At 40.1% G+C, this 23,875-nt stretch overlaps 1 protein-coding gene across 2 annotated transcripts in view; it reads left to right on the forward strand.

Annotated features, from left to right (window-relative positions):
- Positions 1-1,705: 1,705 nt before the first annotated feature.
- GATB (glutamyl-tRNA amidotransferase subunit B) overlaps positions 1,706-23,875 on the forward strand; it is a 43,225-nt gene continuing 21,055 nt past the window's right edge. For both annotated transcript variants that reach the window (XM_027635833.1, XM_027635834.1), the window contains exons 1-5: positions 1,706-1,864; positions 3,814-3,964; positions 18,315-18,428; positions 21,447-21,645; positions 22,627-22,749. In XM_027635833.1, the coding sequence (XP_027491634.1) occupies positions 1,707-1,864; positions 3,814-3,964; positions 18,315-18,428; positions 21,447-21,645; positions 22,627-22,749 (745 nt within the window). In that variant the 5' untranslated portion in view covers position 1,706. The remainder of the gene's footprint in view (positions 1,865-3,813; positions 3,965-18,314; positions 18,429-21,446; positions 21,646-22,626; positions 22,750-23,875) is intronic.

Genomic DNA, 23,875 nt, shown 5'->3' on the forward strand with positions numbered 1-23,875 from the left:
CCCGATCTTCCTCTCCATCTAAGACAAAAACTAATACAGCTAAAAGTTCCAGAGGAATAGTCTGGGGTGGACTTCAACCCCTCTCTGTTGTCTATTCCCTTCTAAATAATATGTGCAAAGGGCAGAAGTCTGTGCAATCAAGGCAGAGTAAGACTTTAAGTAACATGATTTTAATATTCATAAGGTTTTAACTTCTTAGACACTACTTATGAAATCTTCTATTACATCATAATAACAGTCTTAAAAGAAAGTCACGTAATCTGAAACCTACCATTTTTACACCAGTAGAAATACTTTAGAGCTATATTCAGAACCTGTTTCCACAGCTGAGTCAAAATGACCTGCCAGTCCCTAAAAAGTATCAAAAAACAATGAAATCCAGAGTTTGTGGAGGACAATTGCAAAGAGAGTGAATTTATTGCAGAAATAACAATCATACCCTAAAGCTTTAGCCTAAAATGCATTTTTCATCACGATACCTTGCATAGGCCTTCACTAAGTCATATCAGAATTATCAAAAACTCTTACCTATTTCATTGGCCTAAAGACTGCTACACAGGCTTTATATTAGGTTAGCTCATATGTGAAGAAGTTTATAGCAGGAGAGAAGGAAAAGGGTTACTCCAGTTCTTTCAGACACCACCGCATGTCCCAGATGACCTGAGCTCTCCCTTTCTTCTTTACTGGAAAGGAATTTTTTCTTGGTCACACTTTGTTGTACAAGGGAGGGATATTCCCCAAGAAAAGGAACATGACAAACTAATTAAAACAAGGTTATATTGTACAAACGACAAACTAATTAAAACAAGGTTATATTGTACAAACAACTATAGATCAGTGTCTGCTGAAGGTATCTCTCAACTGGTTCTTTCTATAAAGAACTTCCAGTTAATTTAATTTGTTTACAGTATAAATATATTGGAAAATTAGCGCTCTTGAACATCAATTATAAAACATTTTCTTATTTGGATAAATTAAATTCTACATGATTCTGAACCATTGAGCATGTTGTACTTGAGCTTGGGAAGACAAGAGGGTGTGGGGGTTGCAAGATACTGTCAAGTGCTTGTGTGCACCACTGTCCTCTGCTGGAGGAAATCAGCCTCACTCACGTGTTTGTGACTGATCAACTCCTGTTGGCAGTAGATGACATAGAGCAAAGATGACATAAGCAACAGCTTACGTTCATTCCCATTTAAGCTCCACAGGCCCGTGTCTTAAGATGGAAGGTCATTAATTTTATTGTCTGTGACACGTAGCTGTGTAAACATTTAAGGTGTTTGCATCTGCCCTGGACAGCGTTCTTTATTGCCGTGTGACATCCCCAGGACCTGCAGAGACTGGACCTTGCAGTTCACGAGATCCAAGACTTCAACCATATGGTACCTTATCATTTGATGCCCAAGGATTGCAAACTACCACCTATAAAACAGCAGCTGGTTTTGTACCAGCGTGAACCCAGAGGAAAACCGCACGCAGGTATCTGTGAGGACCTGAGCCGCCTAAGACATTTCAAACAATGCTTCAGCATTCCCGGGACAGGCGTTCCCAGACGAGGCACACAACCCGCATTCCCAGTTATCTTTGGCGGCGCCAGGGCGAGCGGCCTCATGGGAGTTGTAGTCTGCCCTCTCCGCTCAGTGCCGCCATCCCGGACTGCATTTCCCAGGGGGCGCTGCGGGAGCCTCTGTGCCGTCAGCAGGGCCATGGCGGCCATGGCGGCGCGGGCCTGCGGCGGGGCCTGGCGCCGGGGCTGGCAGCGCGGCAGGGGGGTGCCCGGGCCCGCTCTGGGTCCTTTCCCCCGCGGGCAGCGGGCTGTCGCCTGTAACGCGAGAGGCGGGGCGGTGCCGGCGGGGAAGAGCGGGTACGGTGCCGGGAGAGGGGCGGGTGGAGGTGGATCCCCCCTAGGGCATCCCGCCCTCCGGGTGGAGCCGCAGGGTGGGGGCACGGGAGTGGCGGTGACAGGGACAGGTCCCGGGCTAGGCGCTCTTCTGAGGGGAGTAATGCGTGTACAGCTTGCAGGTGGCTGGCAGCACCTTGTGAACACGCGTTTGTGTCGCACCCCTCCCCAGAGCCCACACGGTGGTTGCCGCGGCAGCGGGGCCGTGGCCCTCTGGCACGTTCGGCTGCGATAAGAGCCCGCGGCTCGGGTGCGGGAGCACCCGCGTGTGCGGAGTGTGAGCAGCGAGGGCTGCACCAGCGCTCCCGAGCGTGGTTTCAGGGGTTGTGCTGGTCCAGAGGAGGCTGTCTCTCCCAGTGCAGGATTGTGAGACTTTGGGCAGCGCGCGTTTCGTTCCTAGTGCAACTGAAAGTTACGGCATGAACAAGTTCTGCTATTCTTTGGTGAGCCAGAGGTTTCTCTCTGCACAGCGATCACCTCATGAAAGTTGAGCAGACATCGGCATAAGCGTGCTGCTGACTGTTTAGAGACGCACAGAAACATAATCCTGGAACAAACATGGCAGGAAGCTCCACGCTTCTTATCAGCGTTGTTAGTAGGACTCCAGGACTGACTGCAGCACCTGCCTTTTTCTCTGAGTGTAAGCCAATACACTGATTAAGCGAAGCCTGGTGTAATTTTTAATGTCATGATATGATGGAGATGCATTTCTAAAGAATACTTGAAACAATGAAATGAATTAGTCTCCAAAATTTGAAAAACCCCTACATTTTTCTCTAGACCTTGAAGCATTTTTATAGATAGTTGAAAAAACCAAAGAAAATACTGTGTTTTGGTAAAAGAAAATGTATTAATTCCTTTAAGCACCTGAACCTTAATCTTTTATGATAATATTATTATACTTAAAGCAGTGATATAAGTGACACCTGCATCACTAGTTTGGTGTTTGTAGGGATGTCCTCTGCTGTTGAAGGGCAGATGGAGAACTAAAATCCTGGCAATGTATTATGTTCACCTTTGGAAGGAACACTGTACTTGATGTATTTGTTTGATGTTTTTTCATAGCTTGCTTATCTCCTGTAGTTATCTGGGTACTCGTGCTGCTGAAGTATTCTGCCACAGAAATGTGATTTCATCACTGAAATATTATTTGTGCCACTTCATTTGTACAAGGCCAGATAATTACTTAAAAAAACTGTCAAGCAATTCATACTGTAAAGGTGACCTTTTCCTCTTGTCCATATAAAGGTTATGGATGTGAGAATTGCAATTACTTTTTAGATAATATGGAGAAGCTTTATTCTGTGGAATACACTCAGAGAATAGTAGCTCTCTAGTTGAAATGATGATTTCTCTATTACCAGATTACTAATGTTTATGCTAATATACTGCTAACGCTGCTCTGGAGAGCCACCTTTCCCAGCATGCAAGTGACTAGCTGGCAAAGAATACATAATTTATTATGCCACCTGTCTGTTGGAGATTTATCAATCTACCTGAGAAGTAATTCATATTTATGATGATTTTGTGATTTTCATGAGGCACCAAATTAGGGTTCATCCAGCATGCAAGTGTGCCTCATTAATTTCTCTAAGATTTCTCATGTAAGGAAAAATTAAAAGTTTCAAACCATTACATTTCCTTTTTTTTATTACATTCTTTTCTGCGTATAATGAAGACACTTTGCCATATAGTCCCCCCATATATTGTCAAGTAGTCTCATTTCTGCAGTATTGCAGTACAACTTTTTCTATTACACTGTAGATGTATTTGCAACATCATTTACAATATTTTTACAATTACATTTTAATTTCTGTTAATAAATGAGGAGTTTTTAATTCTTGTACTTCTAGGTGTTTGTGGGTTTTAATGTCATCTATATTTAAACTGGTTTTCCCTCCTTTCCTTTTCAGTCTTGCTCCATGGGTACCAGTTGTGGGTCTGGAAATTCATGCACAGATCAGTTCCAACTCAAAACTTTTCTCTGGTTCCCAAGTGCAGTTTGCAGCACCTCCTAACTCTTTGGTGTCTTTCTTTGATGCTTCTTTACCGGGAACTTTACCAGTAAGTTAAGCTACAGTTTAATTTATGTCAGGATTAATGTCAGACAACTTTGCATATGTTTCTAATATTTTATTCTATTGACTATGGAGCTGCTTTCACCTGGTTGTCTAATTTCTGGTTGTTTGATAACCTGAGATGCCTAGTACAGTTTCTTTTCAATTTCCTCACTCCCTGGTTATTGCCACAGATACTTGATATCCTCTGCAAGGGAAAAAAATTAGGAGTGTCTTCAACATGCTGAATGAATCGCAGTATTTCTCTGAGGCCAGAGGGGGTGTATTTGGTTAGTATGCCACACAGGAAATTCCTTAAATATGAGAGATGCTTAAAGCCCTATGAGAGAAGAATATCTTAGATTTCTGAGTGGCCATTTGATGTTACTTTGCCATATGTTTGTTTATGTAGCTGTCATTCGCCGTTTGGAATGTCTCACTATGGAGGTACTTTGCTTCCTAAGTAGAAAGTCTCTGACTTAGGAAAGTGTAAACCATTGCTATTTCCAGAGCAAAGCAATTATTTAAAAAAAAAAAAAGTAATCTCTGTGAGACATTATGGAATAATAGGTCAGAATAGCTAGCTAGCACTTAGCAATGAGGTTTATTAGTGCAAACATAATAAGTGTTTGATTTCACAGCTTAATTATAACCGTGATGGCTATGACAGTACTGCTCTAGAATTCTCTGAGAATTTAACAAGTTTAATAAAAAATGGTTAAAAAATTATAACATAAGCTCTTGCTATACAGTGAAAATAAATATTGAATAGACTTACCATTGCCACATGCAACAAGCATGCAGAGACTATAATGGGGTCTAATTATTTAATGCAGAAGCATTTCACTGAGTATGTGTATTAGAGTGGAGGTTTGAATTCCAGTTGCAGATATGTATTTTTTTAATCCAGTGAAAGCTTTTCATCACCATAAAACAGCCTTAAATAATATTCTGAAACTGAGGATTAACTTATGGCTGAATTTCTAGGGTCTCAGTATATGTCATGTGATCCTTAAAAAGGGAAATGATTTGATATTTTCATTCTGTATTTGCAAAGGTATTGAAAACTAAGGAAGTGAAGTTTAGATGTCGATAAAAGTTGGGCTTCAGTCTGGTTACAGTGGCAATTCAGGGCTGAGTTTCAGACCTAACTATATGGAAATTCTGGAAACTTTGCAGAGATAATGGGAATCTTAGGCAATCATTTGGTTTTAAAAGAATCTGGTTAGACTTAAAGACGGAAAATGAGTTCCTTTCATTTGGGGCAGAGCTAGGTTAGGTAGTCACAAAATATAGAAGAGTTCAAGATTGTGGTTTTAGACCATCTACTTAACCTTCTGTTAATGCACAGAAATCCTCTTAAATTGTCTAATGCTTATCTTTAGTTGAGTAGAAAAGCTGTTCTTGAGTGAACAAAAATTAATGTTTATGAAGAGTTTAATTTTTGTGTATGTTACTGTTAAGGGTGGTGTGTATGTGTGTGTCTTTTTCCTTTATTAAAGTGCTTTAAAATGAAGCTTGTTATGACCTTTGTGAGAAACCCCCAGTACATGGGGGCTTCAGTAGAGAATATAACTACGCCTGAAAAGCAAAAAGCCAGGACGGTTAGGTTAATTTAAAAGTAGTGATACTGCGTTAAGTTCTACCAGCTGCTTTTACCTATACAAAGAGAAGAAATATTTTTTTTAGTGTAGTATTAGTGAACATAGAGTTGAAAGTGAGTGTTACGAAATACACGTTCCTGCATGTTGGAATGTGATGCAAAATCCAGTCAGCAGTCGTAGCTTTATTTTCCCATTGTACTTGCACTGCAGGAATTAATGTCAGAGACCAGTGTTTGTTCTGGGATCGGTTGGGCTTGTTTTTCATGTGTAAATTTTTATATGGTAGTAGTATCTAAAGAAGAATTGGATTTTGAGAGATGGAAGGTCGTTTTTGAAAATTCGAAGTATTTGTAAAAAAAAAGCAAACAAACAAAAATCATTTTAACAAACGTTACTAGGTTACTGCCTAAGAAGACTACTTAGAAGGTAAATATTTGGCCTTTCCTTTGGACTCTGTTTTGCTGAGAAATGAAAAAAATAGGAGAGCAGTTTTTATACAGTAATTGTGCTGTCCCTAGCAGAGAATAATTGCTGTTTTAAACTGAGAACTGTAGGGACAGTTTTCATTGTCACAGGGATTAAATTTACTGTGTGACCACAAGATGGTTTTGATAGACCGTTGTGCTGGTATTTGCCACTTCTCAGTGGGACCAGAAATGATGGTGCTATTAGCACAGGGGAGCTTTTCTGGTTGCTATACATTACTGGGTCACTAATGAGTGTAGGCATGAGCCTTTGCTGTGCTCTACTCAGGAGGGGTGAAATTAGAAGAATGTATTTAGCTCTCCTCCATCTTTCCTCTTCATATTTTCTTCCTGTAATGTTAATACAGCTTATTTTATGCTCCTGCTGCAAGTAGGCCTTAGGAGGACCATCACAGTGTTAGTGTCATGACCATTTCACTGTGCTGTGCTCATAAAGTGCCTCTGAGATACAGCTATAAGCAAGAAGAGCTATGCAGGTGCACTCCTATTTGGCATGAGACAGAAAATAATTATTATAGAATCACAGAATCATGGAAAGGACCATGATTGAGTGGAAAAAACCTTAAAGATCATCTAGTTCCAGCTCCTCTGCCATGGACAGGGATACCTTTCACTAGACCAGGTTGCTCAAAGCCCCATCCAACGTAGCCTTGAACAATTCCAGGGATAGGGCATCCACAGCTGCTCTGTGCAGCCTGCACCAGTGCCTCAACACCACCCTCACAGTAAAGAATTTCTTCCCAACATCTAATCTAAACCTGCCCTCTATCAGTTTAAAGCCATGCCCTATCATTACAGGCCCTTGTAGAAAGTCCCTCTCCAGCTCTCTTGTAGGCCCCCTTTAGGTACTGGGAGGCTTCTGTGAGGTCTCGCTGGAGCCTTCTCTTCTCCAGGCTGAACACCCCCAACTCTCTCAGCCTGTCTTCATAGGAGAGCTGCTCCAGCCCTCTGGTCACCTTCATGGCCCTTCTCTGGACTTGCTCCAACAGGTCCACGTCTTTGTTGTGTTGCAGGCCCTGGAGCCTGACACAGTGCTCCAGGTAGAGTCTCACAAGAGTGGAGTAGTGTAGGAGAATCAACTCTCTTGACCTGCTGGCCACACTGCTTTTGATGGAGCCCAGAACATGGTTGGCTTTCTGGGCTACAAATGAACATTGCTGGCTCATGTTGAGCTTCATCAGTCAACACTCTTAATCCATTCTTGGCCCTCAATCTGTTCTCTGCCCAGCCTGTATTGGTGCTTGGGATTGTCCTGACCCAAGTACAGGACCTTGCACTTGGCCTTATTGAACTTCATGAGGTTTGCCCAGCCCCACCTCTCAAGCCTCTGGATGGCATCCCTTCTCTCCTGCCTGTTGACCACACCACACAGCTTGGTGTTGTCAGTGAACTTGCTGAGGGAGCACTCGATCCCACTGTCCATGTCACTGACAAAGACTTTAAATAGCACTTGTCCCAGTACCAACCCCTGAAGAACCACCACTCTTTACTGGTCTCCACTTCGACATTGAACTGTTGACTGCAACTTTTTGAGTGTGACTACCCAGCCAATTCCTTTTGCATTGAGTGGTCCATCTGCTGAATCCATGTCTTTCAAATTTAGAGACAAGATGTCATGTGGGACAGTGTCAGATGCTTTGCACAAGTCCAGGTAGATGGGTTTCTCTTTCCTTATCCACCAGTGCTGTAATCCTTTTGTAGAAGGCCACCAAATTTATCAGGCACAGTTTGTCCTTAGTGAAGTCTTGTTGTCTGTCACCAATCACCTCATTATTTTCCATGTGCCTTAGCATCATTTCCATTGGCTCCATAATCTTTGGGCACTAAAGTAAGACTGACCAACTGAAGCTGACTGATGTGGCACATCTTTGATTAAAAAAGTAGATTTGGAAGTAGTGAGACTGAATGGCAAATCCCATGCTACTGAGCATACTTTTTGTGCCCTGTGATGATGAAGCCCCTCACCACCAGACCAGACAGCATCTTACTCAAGTTACTATAAGGCTGTCCCTTCTTTGGGACTACGTCAGACTACATACATTACATTTCATGTAATGAAATGTGCAAAGGCCTGGGTTTTTTACCTTGTGAATGGACTCAGCAGTGATCTCAGCTTGGTGTCTTCAGAGGACCTATTATAAAGGAAGTATTATGCTATATGTGGTAGCAGGTAGTGCATCACACCTGCAGACTGAACTAAAATTCTTCTGTGGATCCATGAAGATGGTTGCACTCCCAGTCTGATTCAGCCTTTTTGAAAATTCTAAGGGTCTTTATAAAGGTTTTTAAAACTAAGATTGGGCTCACAGAAAGAGAATCCATGGTTATCTATTCTCATGATTGAGGTAGCTGACTAAAGGTTAATTGTAGCTCAGACAGAAATAAGATAGTAGATCTAGTAGCTAAAGGCTGAAACCTTTTTGTCTGTGCTTAGTCTTTGTTGCAGGTTTTACTTATGTCTCTTGCATGACAGGAGTGAAAGCATGATCCTATTGTAGGCAGTCCTTTGTAGGCAAGTGTACAAAGAAATAATCTAGGATTTACATAACCAAGGTTTAAATTAATAAGATTTGAATGAATATTAGCTCTACAGTCTTAAGTATTTTGAATTTTTTAATACCTTCTCATGCATTTGAATTTCATTTTCTTCACAGTGTGAACAGCATCTGTTTTATCCTTTTTTGCGAGTTTTCAGAAACACCTGGTAATGAACAATCTCTTTTTTTAATGACGAAAAGATAAATACCCTCTGACCTTGGAAAAAACAGAGTAAGATCTGTGTTAAACACTCCTGTAGAGTATCATGAGATGCATGGCTTTATCTGAATATATAATTTTTTTCTGTTCCACTGGACATCTTCAAGGGCTTGACAACTCACTCGTTGCTGCTATCTTGTACTCAGATTTTCATATCCTCTTGTTTTTAACTCGTTTAGTTTTCCCTCTGTAAAAAGTATAGAGGGACGCATTTTGGTTCTGCTTTGTCTTCTCTCACTTGTATAATGACAGTCAGGCAACTGGATATGCCTTTTCATGGAAGAGAGTGGTGCTAGAGCAGCTTGATATCAGCCCATATTCCTTCTGGCATTGCACCACTGGCAACCTAAACTCCAAACTCGGGCTTCCCGAAAGGTGACAAATGTCAGTGCAGCTCTGTGCAGTAGCTGAGAGCACGCGTGCTTTGCTGTTGCCTTCCACACCTTGCCATGCCGTACTGCTGAGATGGCTGCCCAGGGATGTGACAGGGCTAGTACCCAGTTTGGGATTGTAAAGGGTGTTTCCTATAATGACACTGCATCCATCTGTTCTTGTCAGTGGCAGATACCCAGCGTTTTTCCAGATGTTTTGGGTGACAGGTTATCAGACTTTAAAAACATGTACAATTCATCACAATATATGGGATTTACCTGATGCATTTGCTTTCAAAGGCACTCAGAGGTTTGTGTGAGATTTTGGTGGATCTGTCAGCTATTCATATGGGAACAGAAACAGCATTTTAGACCAGAATCTATACTTTACAGCTTGAAACTAGATTTTTTGATATCCTGTGCCTGTTAAATCTGGAGGTTGCAACAGCTACTTTACCGACATGTGCTTGCAGTTTTGTTTTGACGTTCATGCTGGCATGCATGTGAATTTACTCCCTTCTTATACTACTTTGTTTTGAAAAAAACTTTGCTTCTTAGCTTGACTTTTGATGACTACAGTTTAAATTGCATGCCCTTTTGATGGGGAACTGCCCAATCTTCTGACTGTTGTATGCATGTTGGTTTAGCTTCCGCTATATAAATTTTCTTCTATTCTTTGAAACCACTTGATGCCTGGGTTGTTGCTCTCCTCTAAAAATAAGTTAGTGGCACTGCCTGAAGAGAAAAGTGAATTCATACTTTTTTTAAACCATTTACTTATGTCTAGGTTCACTTAAACTGTTTGTTGTTTATTTCAGTAAAACTGCAGTAACTGTATTTAGGGAAAAGGAGATATTTTCTTAGAAATTGATGGTACCTTTCTGTTGCAGTCCTTTCTTTACTGATAATATTTGGGTTTGCGATGCATTGTGACTCTTAATCAGTGATTAAGAGTCTTTTGTTGTTCACACAGTTCCAGCTTGCTGGACTTGCAGTTTCAGAAAGCCTCTGTAAAGGAAATCCCACATAATTTAGAAAAAAAACTAGGGAAGTGAAATAGGCTTTCAAGTCGTTGCTCCCTGAGGATGCCTTTGCAGTTCATAGATCCTGAAATTTCTGAGTTCATGATAGATTAAAGCCTACCTACCTGATTTCAAGCTATTAATCAGTTCAAAGCTGTTGTGCTGGTCAGAAGAGGTCTTTGAAAGATGAGGCAGGCTGGCTTCAGGTGCCTTTCAGGACTGTGTTATGGTGTGGGTTGTTCCTCATTCTATTTCTTTGCCTTTCATAGGATCATTCACAGCCCCGGGTTTACCTGTGGAACTCACCTCCTTCACTGCTCTCTGAGAAGTGATTTCCTCAGTCACTGCAGTTGCTTAGCTCAACTTTATTTCATGCCTCAACTGTAGGCCATTTTTCCTGGAGATGTCTCTGCTCTTGTGCTTTGAAGTATTTGATGACAGTTGTTGCTCTTCTCTCAAGGTTTGAAAGAGTCCCCTGTAAAGTTTTCTCTTGCTTTTTGCTGTGTCTCGTGTATTTTTGTGTATTTCTGAGACTCATTCTGTGTGTTTTAATCTTTATGTCAAGGTTTACAATTCATATAGTCCTTTGTCTCCTTAGTGCCTTGGTAACTGTTGAACTCTCTCTCAGTTTCTTGTTCTTGTGAGCTCTCCTGTTCACCCTTAACAGGTCCCTCTGGCTGATGTAAACTTGCCAGTTAAAATGGCATTGAGCTGATAAAACATCTTGCTGTCACTTATTTCAGTAGATCCTTCAGTGCTGTTATCTATATATTTTCTCTTCCCTTGTTTTTGGGATTTTTCTACTGCTTTACCTTTTGCTTTACATAAGTATTTTTCTACTTCGTAGTGGGGAGCAGGAGTTTGCAGTATCTTGTTTCCTTTCTTTCACACAGTTCTGTTACTGCAGTTATTGTGCCATCTTTGATACTTTTGGACAGCACAACCATTACATGACAACTGGACATATCGGCGTCCCCTCCTTCTGAATTCAGTTGGAAATTGCTGCTGAAATGCACACCAGCTTTTTGCAGTAGCTTTTCTCGGTGGGCTGGGAATTTCTCAAAGTTGGACCTGTGAGGGGATTTATTGGTACAAATTTCTGTTGCTTCTGTTATGAGTCACTATACATGCTCTGGCTTCCTTAAATGTTTGATTTTATTTAATTTTTTCACAGTATGTAGACAGTCTAGTTCCAGGTGGCCCCCTTTCAGGAAATCCAAGGTGGTATATTGTGTATATGTGTATGTAAGCAGTGCTCTCTTAATCAAAAGTTTCATGATTCCACCAATTTCTTAGCGTCTTAGCTTTGCAAACTGACATCTTGCTGCTTCATTCTTCTTCTTAACAATTTTTTTTGAAGATTTTTTTCATTGAAAGGTATTTAGGGAAGCGTTGTCCAACAATAATAACAGATAATGGTAGACTGGGTCTTTGTTCTCTTCATGATTAGCTGTCTTGAGTGTAATGTTGCATAGCTGTCAGGTTTATGTATTTTGTTTAAAACTTATCTTGGTGCAATTAGGCTGTAATTGGTTCCTGGGGTAAAATTAACTTCTTCGTGTTCTCTCTGATTATCAGTCACCTTGCCACCTTAAACATGACTGTATTTGATTTTGAGAGGATTATGTAAACTTCTGCAAGTGGTGTTTATTAGTTACATGTGTGGATTTTACCACTTGGACCATTGTTTTCTATACAGAAACACTAATTTTGCAATTTTGCTGCCAAGTTCAGCCAAATTTACCTCCAAAAAGATTTAGGCTTGTAGACGTTTTTTGTGAATGTATTAGCAAGCATATAAAGAGGAAATTATTGATTGAATCTCCCCACTGATCTCAGCTTTATTTGGCCTGCTGCTCTTCAGATATTTGTGCCACATGATACTCATCTTGGGATGTCTGATGAAATGACAAGAAGATGGGGAAATCATGGAGGAGAGAGTTTTGGGGTCACTGCTTATGTAAAACAAACTAGGGATGTTATTTAGAGGAGATTATTCTCTGTTGATTCTGCTGTTCCAGAACAATTTTTTTAGTTTGCTTTCTTAATAGCTCTTTGCAAGACTTGTCGCATATTGTTTTCCTGAATCAGTGAATTCTTGCATCAACGTGTGAAAGACCACTTCTGGTTTACTCCCATTTGTATGTTGTGCTCACTTAAGAGAGCTAGGTCAGCCTGCAGGGAAAGGTGGCTACCTTTCTGAGGAACAAATAAGCATATTTCAGGAGGCAGCAGTTGGAGAAAAAAAGGAACGGGGGAGTTGGAGAAAAGGCTGGGAGTTCAGCATGTATCTAGTGTGAGCTCACAGATACACAAAGATTGCAAGAAGGAGCAGTGGGCAGATAGCCAAAACTTAGAAATAATGGAAAATGACAGTCAATGTGTATCAAAGGTCAGAATTTGTTACAAATGGAAAACCACAAAGCTGACTTCCACCAAGACTACAAGCAAAGGCTCTGCAAGGATAAACAGGGCAGGGCAGGGGTTGGTTTATAACCTGTTCGGTCCTAAATGCTCTGAATTGTCTCCATTTTAAGAAGTTAAACATCATCTCTGTTATGTTGAAGAGGGCAGATGTTGTTCTTGTTTAAAAGCCTTTTTTGGCCTTCTTTTGTGGAGCTCAGTGTAGGAAAAAAAAGGTCTGAGAAGGTTCACTTCAGGGCTCGTGTTGACTTTGTATTTGATCGTGTTCTGTAACTTGGGGTTTAGCCATTGCTCAGTCCACTTCCTCCACCAGCAGTGAAATGTTTTCACTGGATCTTCCTTTGTTTAACTTGTCCTGGATCAGATAGCATTAGCGAAGGTTTAAATTTCAGCTGGCATAAAAGAAGGACTATCCTTATGGCAGGTCAAAAAAAGCCATGTGGCAGAAGCAGAAGACTGCTGTCAACAGGAAGGGCTTGGATGTTTGAAAGGTACTGGACTTCTTTATGGTAACATCATATAAGCACAGTTTTTGGTTATGGATATCATGAACCATTGTATCACCATTGCATTGTCCTGTCTTCCCTGTGGGTTGTCCTGCTTGGAACTGGTCCTGAATGGTAAAACTTTGTTTTTAACTGCTGCTGCTGGATCTGAGATACAAAGATCGGTGGTTTGGGGCAGTGCCACTGGATTGGCTGCTTTCCTATGACCCCAGAGAACAGATTTATTCTATTGAGACCATTGAGCACTTTGCCCACACAGTGGTCTGAATGGATTTTTCCTCTTGTGTTTCTTTTAGCAACTCCCTGTGGGTTGAGAAACCCATAAGTGTGTCATTATTTAAATAGCTTTATATCTGGTATTACCTTCCTGTTTTTCTTGCTTCTGGGGGTCAGCATTTCTCCCTACTGCTGCTGAATTTTTCTGGTCATCACTGACACTGGAAGGTGCTTCCCGCAGTTCTAAGCCTCGTGATGCAAGCTTTCAGGCTAGCTCTTCAGCTTTGAGAAAGTGTGCCCTCTTATTCTTTTGAGTACACATGAAGTAATGTGTTTGGGAGCTGGGTACTTCCTAATGTCAGAACTGCCTGGTTTTAAGGTATAACTTGAATCAATGTATGCTACATCACCACAAGCCAACTTCGCCATCAGAGAAGGTCAGCAATAATAATAATGTTTGTATAACAGCATATAGCTTTGGTACCAGACTGGAAAGGTGAAGTTAAAAAAGGTAAAGTTAAAAAATGCATTAAATACCCCTCCCCCCATCTTCTTTGCTGTTTCAGATTCTCAGTTGCCATTTAGTTCTCTTAAGCTGGAATCTCTTTCTGCTAATCTAAGATCTCAATTTGAAGCGTTTGGTGCTTTGTCCTCTACTGTCTTGTCTTTTTCCTTTGGGGTAAGAACATAGTGTTCATATTGGGACAGGAAACATGCTGTAAAGTAGATGATGGACTGACATGCAGAAGACCCTAAACTGAAGTTGGTCTTTTTAAATTCCACCTGCAGTTTGAGATCTCAGGTTTTGGAACATGAGTTCTTTGCAGACCTTACAATGACAAGATTTAGTTGGCTTGTTTTTCTAACTTTTTACTGTATTCTTAGAGGGACGGAGTCTCATTGTAACTTATTGAAATAAATGGCTCATTTGGGAAATGGTCAGGTCTTCATTTATATTATGTACATTCTGTACATGCATATCTATCTACAAGGCAGTCAGTCCCTTCTCTGTGTGTGGGAGGATGCCAAGGCAGAATGCTGCAGTGAAGTACTCATCTACAGTGTCAGACTGAACAGCCACAATTACATTTGGACTAAGTACATATAAGAGTAGCTTATTTTGAAGTTTAACTTATGATTGCACTTCAAAGAACCATGTATTGCAGCAAACTGGTACTTTTAACACAGCAAGAATAGTAAGAGTGAGTATATCCATTAGTGGAAGCAAATAAAAATCAGAGTGATATGAAATGGGAGTACTGGGAAATATGATTAGATATATCTGATGAGGTTTCTAAAGATTACTGCCTGGTCTACAGAGAGCTGTCTGAGTACATTGCACTACCTCCTTTCAGCTGTTACTTTGAATGAAAAGGAGCTGAGATTAAGTGTTTTTTAGGTAAACAGTCCTGTAGTTAATCTGATTAATGCTGATTTTTTTCATGATTGTAAGTAGGACTGAAGGTCTTAAGATAGTCAATTAATATTAAATCTACTTTATTAAAATGTGTGACCTAGAATCAAAACCTTTAAAAATTTCGGGGGAATTACTTTGATTTTACTGGTTTTAGTACAAGCAGTACTTCGTTCTGTAGTATAGGCTACCTGAGTGCAAACATTATTGCAAAAATAATTTTTTTTTGGTAGAAGGTAACAAAAATAAACTTTTTCCAGGAGAGGCATCTAGATGTTTCTTCTTTCTTTCCTCCCAATTATATATTCTATATAATACTCATTAGCAAAATAAGAAGCTGCATACCTACTCTCTTTAAAATGTAAAAATGTTAATTTACTAAATATAGAAATGTATATCTTCACCATCTTTCTTTAATGTATTAATATAAGAGTAAACCTGTTGTTAAAGAAACAGCTGTTTAGCGCTCAGTTACCATGGTGCTCTAGCAGAATAGGGTAGCTACAAGGGAAATGGTGCTGTTGTTGTGATGCCATCGGTAAGGTTTTTCATGAGTTTCCAGTACAAACAATTTACATTGCTTTTTATGATAGCTCTCTAGGATTTTTTTAAATATTAGGAGGCATGCTTCCATTTTAGAGGACCAGAAATACTGAAGAAGCCTTTATAGACTCTTGTGTTTTGTCCATAGCTATTGCAGGAAGTACACGGCTTGCTTTCAAGGCCAACACTTTGCTAACATACCAGACAGGCAGCTTGTCAGTTCAAGCCAGTAATTTAAATCTTTGGTGCTAGTCAAAGCTGTCAACTTAATAACAGCCTACTGCATAAACAAGCTGGAGGACTTATTCTAGGTCATTAGTATGGGAAGTTTCACATACTGAATTGATGTTTATCACTGCAGATTATTTCAAAAGCCAGGCTTGTTTGAAGGAAAAGTAGTGGTTTGCTTAAACAATTCTGCTTTGTTCTCACAGCCTTGATCACTGGGATGGGTAGTAGTAGTCACTTCAGAAATGAAGCAGTATTAAACAGATAAGTTTTCATTTTTGAGGAAGTAGAGAGTCATCTCGTTGGGGTTTTTTCCCTTTTAAAGTGACACAGGACAGAGGAAGCAGATTGGCATGGTAGACATTTCAGTATGCCATAGTGGGAAAGATCTGCTTTGCAATGCCTTCTATCACCACAGAGATTGATAAAGGAGTAGCACAGGAAGTTGAATGAGTAGTGGTGCATATACAGTGATTTGGCTAGTATCAGCCAGTATACTGGGGACACATACACATTAGAGTCATCTAAATGCTTAGTAATACTAAGTATAAAAAATAATCAATATGTCACATTTTTGTGCCTGTTTTTCCTTAGAGCCACCAAAATGGTTCATCAGCAATAGTGCAAAAGGTTCTCTCTGGTATGAGTAGTATGTGTGCAGGAATTATTTCCTTCACCTCACAACAGTGTTATCCCTTATGACAATGAGTAAGATACACTCAACCCTGTTTGAAACAACAGTGGAAGAGCAAGTGGTCAAAGGCAGTATCTGTAGTGTAATCATTAGCTAATCTCGACCTGTGTTTGAACAATGTGCTACGAAGCTCTGACTGATTATGACTCTTTGGGATTTGTCTTGTTTGCTGATTGCAGTCAGTCATAACCCCTGCACCATCAGGAATTGTAGCAAGATACTGGTTCACTGCTTTGTTGCAGTGGTGTTCTGAGTTTACCAGTTCTTATGGAACCTTAATGGATTTCTGGTGACCAGTTTTTAAAGGACTGACTGGCATGGTCCTCGCTAATTTGTAAAGCTGAGCAGGACTGTGCCATAAGGCTTTAGTAGAAGGAAATTTGCCTGTGTATTTAGAACTATGATGATATTTTAAACGATGATCACTTTGACTAGCATGATTACAGAATTCCTTAAACAATAAAAAAAAAAAGAAAAGTGTCTTTACTATCTGGAAGCATTTAATTGTTGACAAGAGGAGTGCTTACTATATAATGAGCTGCAGCTATGCTACTAAAATAAATTAATGTTTCGTAGTCACCAATTTTGCTTTAGATTACAAGTCAGGACTAATTGTGTTCATTTTGTCATGGATCAGTATTTCAAAGGGAGATTGTTCTTTTTTTCTTGTTTAGAATTTGCTTTATGTATCTTTTAAATTTTTTCATAAATAAAATATACCTGAACAGATGATGTATTCTGGTTGGCCGTATATAGCTACACTAAAGATCTGAAAGTTCCCTTGTTAAATGTCTTAAATATTTAATTTCTTTTCTGTATAAGCAATTTTTAAGTTTCTGTTACAGTAACAGTTTCCCATAATCTCTCTTATTATTTTGATTTTTTAAATACTAAATTAATAAAGCAAAGAGAGTAATTTTCCAGCTGAAGATGTGGGATCATTGGAAATGTACAACTGCTTAATATGTTTTCAGAATTCAGGCTGGAGAATTTAAAAAAGTAAATACTGTCAGAAACGTGGAATAAAACATTATTTATTTTATGTTCTGGTCAATGCAGATGAAGTCATGTACATTCTTTTGCATAATGTGCCCCTTTAATGGTCCTGCTGGAAGTAGACTTCTTGGCAGCTGTACAATGCAGAACAGGATGGATAAAGTTCTGTTCCTGTTTCAAAATGCTGGAAGTGTGAGCATGTCAAAGTTGTACTAAAACAAATTCAGTCTTTTTTTCCTTTTCAGTTTCATCTATTTGATGTTAGTTAAACAAGCTGTTAAATTAATGAGAGCACATCTGAAAACAACGTAACTTGTCAGTACTTTTTGGAGTGAAATTTTCTTTCTCATCTGGATCCTGACCCTGCTGAGGAGGTGCAAGGATGTAGTGCTGATAGCGATGGGTCCCTGGTGAGAAACCACATTTAACTCCTTTGTTTCTTCGTGAAGGCCTTTGTGGGTCTTCAGATCACATGGCATTCTGCAAGAACCTTAATGCCATGGATTACCTGGGTACTGGAAACGTATACTTGCCATGGAATCAATTGATGTCTTTTGGATTCTGTTTTAGCGAAGCATGTAAGTGTGCTTCCTTTCATCCTAGTCAAGCAAAGTATTAAAATCTATGGTACATGTAGATACTCATGAATTCACTGTAGTTCTGTGGTTACAGTTTTTCTGAAGTGTTTTACTGAAATGGCACTGCAGTCCCTAGTGCAAATCCCCTGCGTTTCCGATTCCCAGTATGAGCTGACAGCTAGTTACAAGTCAGTTATCATTGACTATGATTTGTCTCTTGTACCCTCAAAGATTCAAAAGCACTGGAACATTTGCAAAAGTAGCAAGCCAGAACAGTGCACATCTCCTTATGTAGTATGACAAAATGACTGAACAGCTTGTTTTTTCATCTTAAAGCTTTGCAGATTTATAGCTACCACAACTTTAATGATGAGTAAGAGCTACCCACACAAGGAAAGAGATCTAATGGTGACTGAAGGCAAGCAAAATTGAATATGTGCTCCTTATAAGGCAGTGTGTGGGAGACACATTTGTTACATGCTGAATATCTGAGCAAAGCCATGTGTCATGTTTCCTTAGGTTCTCAACAGGAGATGTGTAGAAGCAGCAGTGATGACAGGCCTGGCACTCAAGTGCAGCATAAACAAGAAATCCTTGTTTGACAGAAAACACTACTTCTATGCAGATCTGCCTGTAAGTATGCAGTATAACTGGTCCCTCTGCAGCTGTAGGAAAGGACAAGTCTGGAGCATGGATGGCAGTGGGGCATGACTGAAGAGATGCTTTTTCTGTTTTCAGTCAGTGCTCTGCTCACCCCAGATGCTGTGCCCTGATGAAATAGGCAGCTGTACCCTGCTGCTTACTGATTGAATATGATTGCTCTGATTGCTGACTCCTTGCTTAGCTGCACAATTCCAGTAGCTTAATGTAATTGAATTGGGAGCTGAAGCTGCTTTGTCCCTTAAGTTGTCCATTCCTGGTGGTTAGTACTAATTGTCTGTTAGGGTAAAAGCACACTGATAATAGTCCTTCATTTAAAGTGAATGTATAACAAACACAGGTTCAGTGGGATAAACATAGTAGTCCCTTTTTTGCCCATGCTTAGGGACCTAAAAATATTTAATTTCCCTTCAAAACTTCCTTAGCCATGGTTCCAATAAATGAAAAAAAACAAACCAAAACAAAAACAACTGAGAAATTAAGTCTTTGCAATATGTTTCATTGGTAGCTTTCGTATTGGGTAGAAGATGTCACTGGAAGTCAAATGTGTTTTACTGCATTTACATGGATGTATTGAAATATTGATATCATTTAAGAACCTGACTTCGGTCATTGCAACAGGATCCAGCAGTGTTTGAGCCTTTCTTTCTATTTAATGAAATTAAACCTTTCTAATTTTAAACTTTATTTATCTGTCAACTTATTTGTACTGAATGTTCAGTTTATCACTCTGCCAAAGGGAGGACACTAGTTTTGCTTTCTCTGTTTCTGGGGTGAAGATCTGATGATTGCAATAAAAAAACCACCTGGTTTTATTTTATCTGAGAAAAATCAGGCATGTTAGCTGATTCTCTCTTTAGCTGAGGTCTCTTAGACATCCAGAGAAGCAGAGTGGGAGATTTCTCAGGTCCCAAATTAATGTATAGGGATGCTGTATTATTAACGAAATTACGTTCTTTCCCACTCTTGTTCAGACATTTGAAATATTTTGAAGTTACATAAAACGTTTCCAAATACAGTTTCTCCCCACCTTTGAAGGAGAATTATATTATAGTTGTCCAGTGGAGACCTGGATCTAAGATGAGATTTCTGTTCTGTTCTCTTCTACGTTGGAAACTTGCGGCTTGTAGTTCTGATTTGGTTTCTTGAGATAAGTTTGCTAATATTTGTGAGCTCTTTGTTGGGGGCTCTGTAGTCATCTCCTCGGACTGTGAAATGCAAACTTAGCAGTTTGAATTGCCAGTACTTTTTTTTTTAACTTGTAGAACTATCTTAAAGCCCATTTCAAGACCTGAAGGAGAAAAAAGTGAATAGCAGGAAATAAACATGACTTCCAAAATTCCTCTACACATCATAAGGAAACACCAAAACCATCAGAGAATTGTTTGCAGGCTACCTTTAGTGCCTGTGCTGTTAAACTGAAAACAATCTCTTTTATTCTTGTGATGTCTCTTATCAGTCTGCTGCTAGAAACTATAAGGGATGAATGCTCTCACAGGAAAGAATCCGCATCCATGTGCTTAAGAGGAGAACAGTGAGGTGGAAGAAGGTGTGAGCACCAAGTGGGCTGCTGTTGTCTGCAGACATGAGTTACAGGATCCTCTGGTCAGATAAGCATGGAAATTTGGTCAGGGAGATGCTGACACATTTTATTGTCTTGAAACATATAATTCTGGCTTTCTACTGGCTGACTTCTGTAGTTTAAGCACTGAGAATAAACTGCCAGACCTGCGTTTCATAGTGAACAGTCTAGTCAGGAACCTTTTAATAAGATGCAGAGTTTAGGCTAACAAGCTGTATAGAATAAATAAATCCAGCTCTTAGGGTCATTTGACAATGGGATTATTGTTACTCCTGAAAATGGGGCTTTTGATGGGAAATGGGATTCGTGTTATTTGTTGTCACTCACTATTTCAAGCTTTAAAAAATCATTTTAATGAGAAGAGCTGTGTGATTATCACAGGCTGCACAGAGTCAGTTATTTTATCTTTCTTATAGTCATCATGACCAGAAGGTCATGCACTTTGTTGCATATATAAATTCAGCTGTTCACAGGGCCAGACAATTGTTCTCCATTCCAGTGCCCTGTCACCATCTCTGCATTTCAGAGTAAGTTTGTCATCCCTGCAAAATATGCAGATGCTCCTCCCAGTTCATTTGCGTCTGGCAGACCTTTTTTTAATTCTCACCACTAGTGCCATGAGCAGGTGAGGAGAAGTGATGGGGACCCCACCTCAGCTGTCAGTGATTCACTCCTGTATTTTTACATTGTTGCAGTTATACCAATACCTTGTCACTGGCAGCCCCTTTTCTGGCCAGGAGCTTCCCCTTTGAGTGGAGTCCCAGGCATGAGCGGGCATTTGTCAGCTGTGTGCCCTGTGTGGGGTCGCAGTATCTGTCTTTTAAATCGCTACATTAATGACATTGAGTTTTCTCATCTTCTTGATTGCCATGGCCCCACCCCTTCCCTCTAATGATGCAGTTCAGAACAAATGCAGTTCAGAGAGGAATATTCAGCCTTTTGGGAGGATGAGTGATAGTCCCAGCTTGGGGATGGAAGTACAGTAACTGGCTTCAAACAAGATTTAACATGGTCATGGAACCACAGGCATGGAAGAACCTCTTCCAGTCCATTTCCTGCCCCGGGGCAGTATCTGAGAAGTTTGTCATCCTTGACAAGAGATTGTGCAGTTGATTATTTATTATTTCAGTGTTAATATGGTGTGTATACTTACCTGAATTGAGGAGTGCTCTTATTTTTTCAGACTTACAGCTTTTTACAGTTATGTTGAATTCTAGACCCATCTTCTAGCTTGCTTCCTTTCCATCTAAGGAAAATAACTTCTGAATTTACATGTGCATGTATTCTGTCCTATGGAAGATGTTGCATTTTCAGCTTTGTTCTTAGTCAATAATATTTGCACTTGGCCATGACACTGCTTTGTGAAAACTGAATGTTTCATTTGAATAGAAAGCTAATATTGTTGACAGGCTGGCTATCAAATCACTCAGCAAAGAGTTCCTATTGCGGTGAACGGAAGCCTGTCGTACAGTCTCTGCATAGACAGCAAGATGAGCCAGATGGTGACAAAAACTGTGAGGATTAAACAAATTCAGTTGGAGCAAGACAGTGGAAAAAGTCTCCATGATGACACAAGGAGCCAGACTCTCGTGGACTTGAACAGGGCTGGTAGGCTTGGGTTATTTTCCTATTTTTTCCTCCTTTTGGTGTAAGATGAGTCTTTAAAGGTAAATGTGTGACAGGAAACAGGCAAAAAATAAAAACAGCCTTATGTCTCTCTCTTTTCGAGTAAACATTCACCAAAATGACTGTTACATTAGAAGCAGATGAATACTTGATTTTTTTTAATGACCAGTGGACCTTTCCCATTGCTGTTGGTTGATGGCAACTGGCAATAGCAAGTTGGAAATCTCTTGGCTCCAGTTTGCTCAAAACTGTATGTGTCGCTCACATAGAGCCACTCAGCTATTTAAGCTCTTGCACTGTATGTCTTGTTTAAAAAAAAGAGTAAAATATCACACACCCAGGGAATCAAGTTTGTATATAGAAGGAGCAGCTGTGGGAATTTGACATTGAATGAGTCAGAGATTTCTTTTAATTATTAGCTTTGAAAAAAATGTAAATTTTCTCTTTTAACTCGGAAATTGTAAATGAAGAGATCCAAATTAGCACACAACATGGGCAGCAACCTTACTGGCCTAGCTAACTGAGACAGTACTTGGGTGTCCACTGAAGTTAAGGGCTGTGGCTGCTCTTATTCTTTGAAAGCTAGGTTCTGAAGCTAAAATTTAGACTACATCTGTTTACAGTTCTGTCATTTCCAAAATTAGTTTAAGATAAATAAATTTGAATCTGGAATTCGATTGGCTTTAAATGTTCTTCTAGAGAAAGAAGAGGAATGGGTCCTTCTGATCTGCATGTGATCAAAGGATGGAGGATTGTCTATGGTTTGTTACTTTAAAAAAAAAGGAGGAAAAGTTTCTGTAGTAGTCTGCAGCTAGGCAGGCCCATAGTGACAGTTACTAAATAATATATGGGGGTATATGGTTGTTTGGTTGTTTTGAAAAAAACCCAAGTTCTCTCATGTGTTTAGCCAGTTGCCAAGATCAAAAGCTGTTGTTGAAAATCTCCTGTCTCTTTCCCCGATAGGAGTTGGTCTCATGGAAGTTGTCATGGAGCCTGATATGTGCTGTGGGGAGGAAGCAGCTGCAGCAGTCAGAGAGCTTCAGCTCATTCTTCAAACACTTGGGAGCAGCCAGGCAGTCATGGCAGGTACTGAAGGGGGAAGGGCATGTTTCTTTGTCACCAGTAATTCTCTGCATTTGCAAGAGTTTTGCAGGTTCTGGTTATTTTGCTCTGTGGTTGTTTATAGTGCATAGCCTTTTGTAGCTGTTGTTTTTACAGTCCTCAGAGTCTGTCCTAGTGTCTGCCATGCTTCAGGTCTCCTTATAGGCCTGTCTTTGTCTGCAGAGCTTTGCCGTGCTAGATGTTATATTTCCTCACACAGTAATTTACAGAATGAACCTAGGCAGGAAGAAATGTCCCCAGGGTTCTTGTGGTGCTTCTCCCTGTCTGTCTCCATCTTGATTGCCACAGCACTGCAGCACAGAAGATCCGTAGTAGGGATTAATTGTAGAGTATGGAAGTTAAGGGACAAAGTAGTGGGACCATGGATCATCTTCTAAGTTGTGTTCTAGGTCTCAGCTAGTCATAAAATCAGTGTAGAAAGTAAACTTGGGCTGCTGTTGTGGATGAGATGGAGTAAATGACAGCATGACGCAGACATGGTGCTGGGGTTAATTTTAGACAAGGTTACCTATCTTTCTGAGACCTGCTTCCTCTTGTAGGAACCCCTGTTTCTGGCACCAGCTCTTTCTGAAACTTTAAGGCCCCAGTTCTGCTTTTGCAGAAGCATAGCCTGTGTTCAGCCTCCTAACTGGTGATTCTGTCTCATGTGTTTCTATTAATTGGAAAATTCAGGTCATGCCATTTTTCCTCAGTCCTAATGTTACCAAAATTTACAACCAGCCCACGGTTACAGCTGGCATACAGCAGGCTTCTGCTCGAGAGTCCAAAAGTATGGTTTTAGGCATTCATCCCCTCCACACATACACATAATTATCAGCTGCTTATTAGTGTTCACAGTGTAAGCTATATTTTTGTCTGTGACAGTTGGCCTCACTGTCCGGCAACAAATTCAGTCCATTATACAAGTGGATGTCTCCTAGAGAACTGAGTCAGAGTGGCCCATGTATCACCCAATAAATGGGATCCAGTAAATGTTGGCTAGTGATGCAAATTTAATTTAATGTAGGCAGAAATAATAATTGCTAGACATTATCTTTTCTCTGAATCTTTTCTCACAGTAGTGTCTCTAATATCAAATGAGGCACAGTTG

Source organism: Corapipo altera, unplaced genomic scaffold, assembly GCF_003945725.1.
Source record: "Corapipo altera isolate COAL_440 unplaced genomic scaffold, ASM394572v1 22b, whole genome shotgun sequence".
Lineage (NCBI taxonomy): Eukaryota > Metazoa > Chordata > Aves > Passeriformes > Pipridae > Corapipo > Corapipo altera.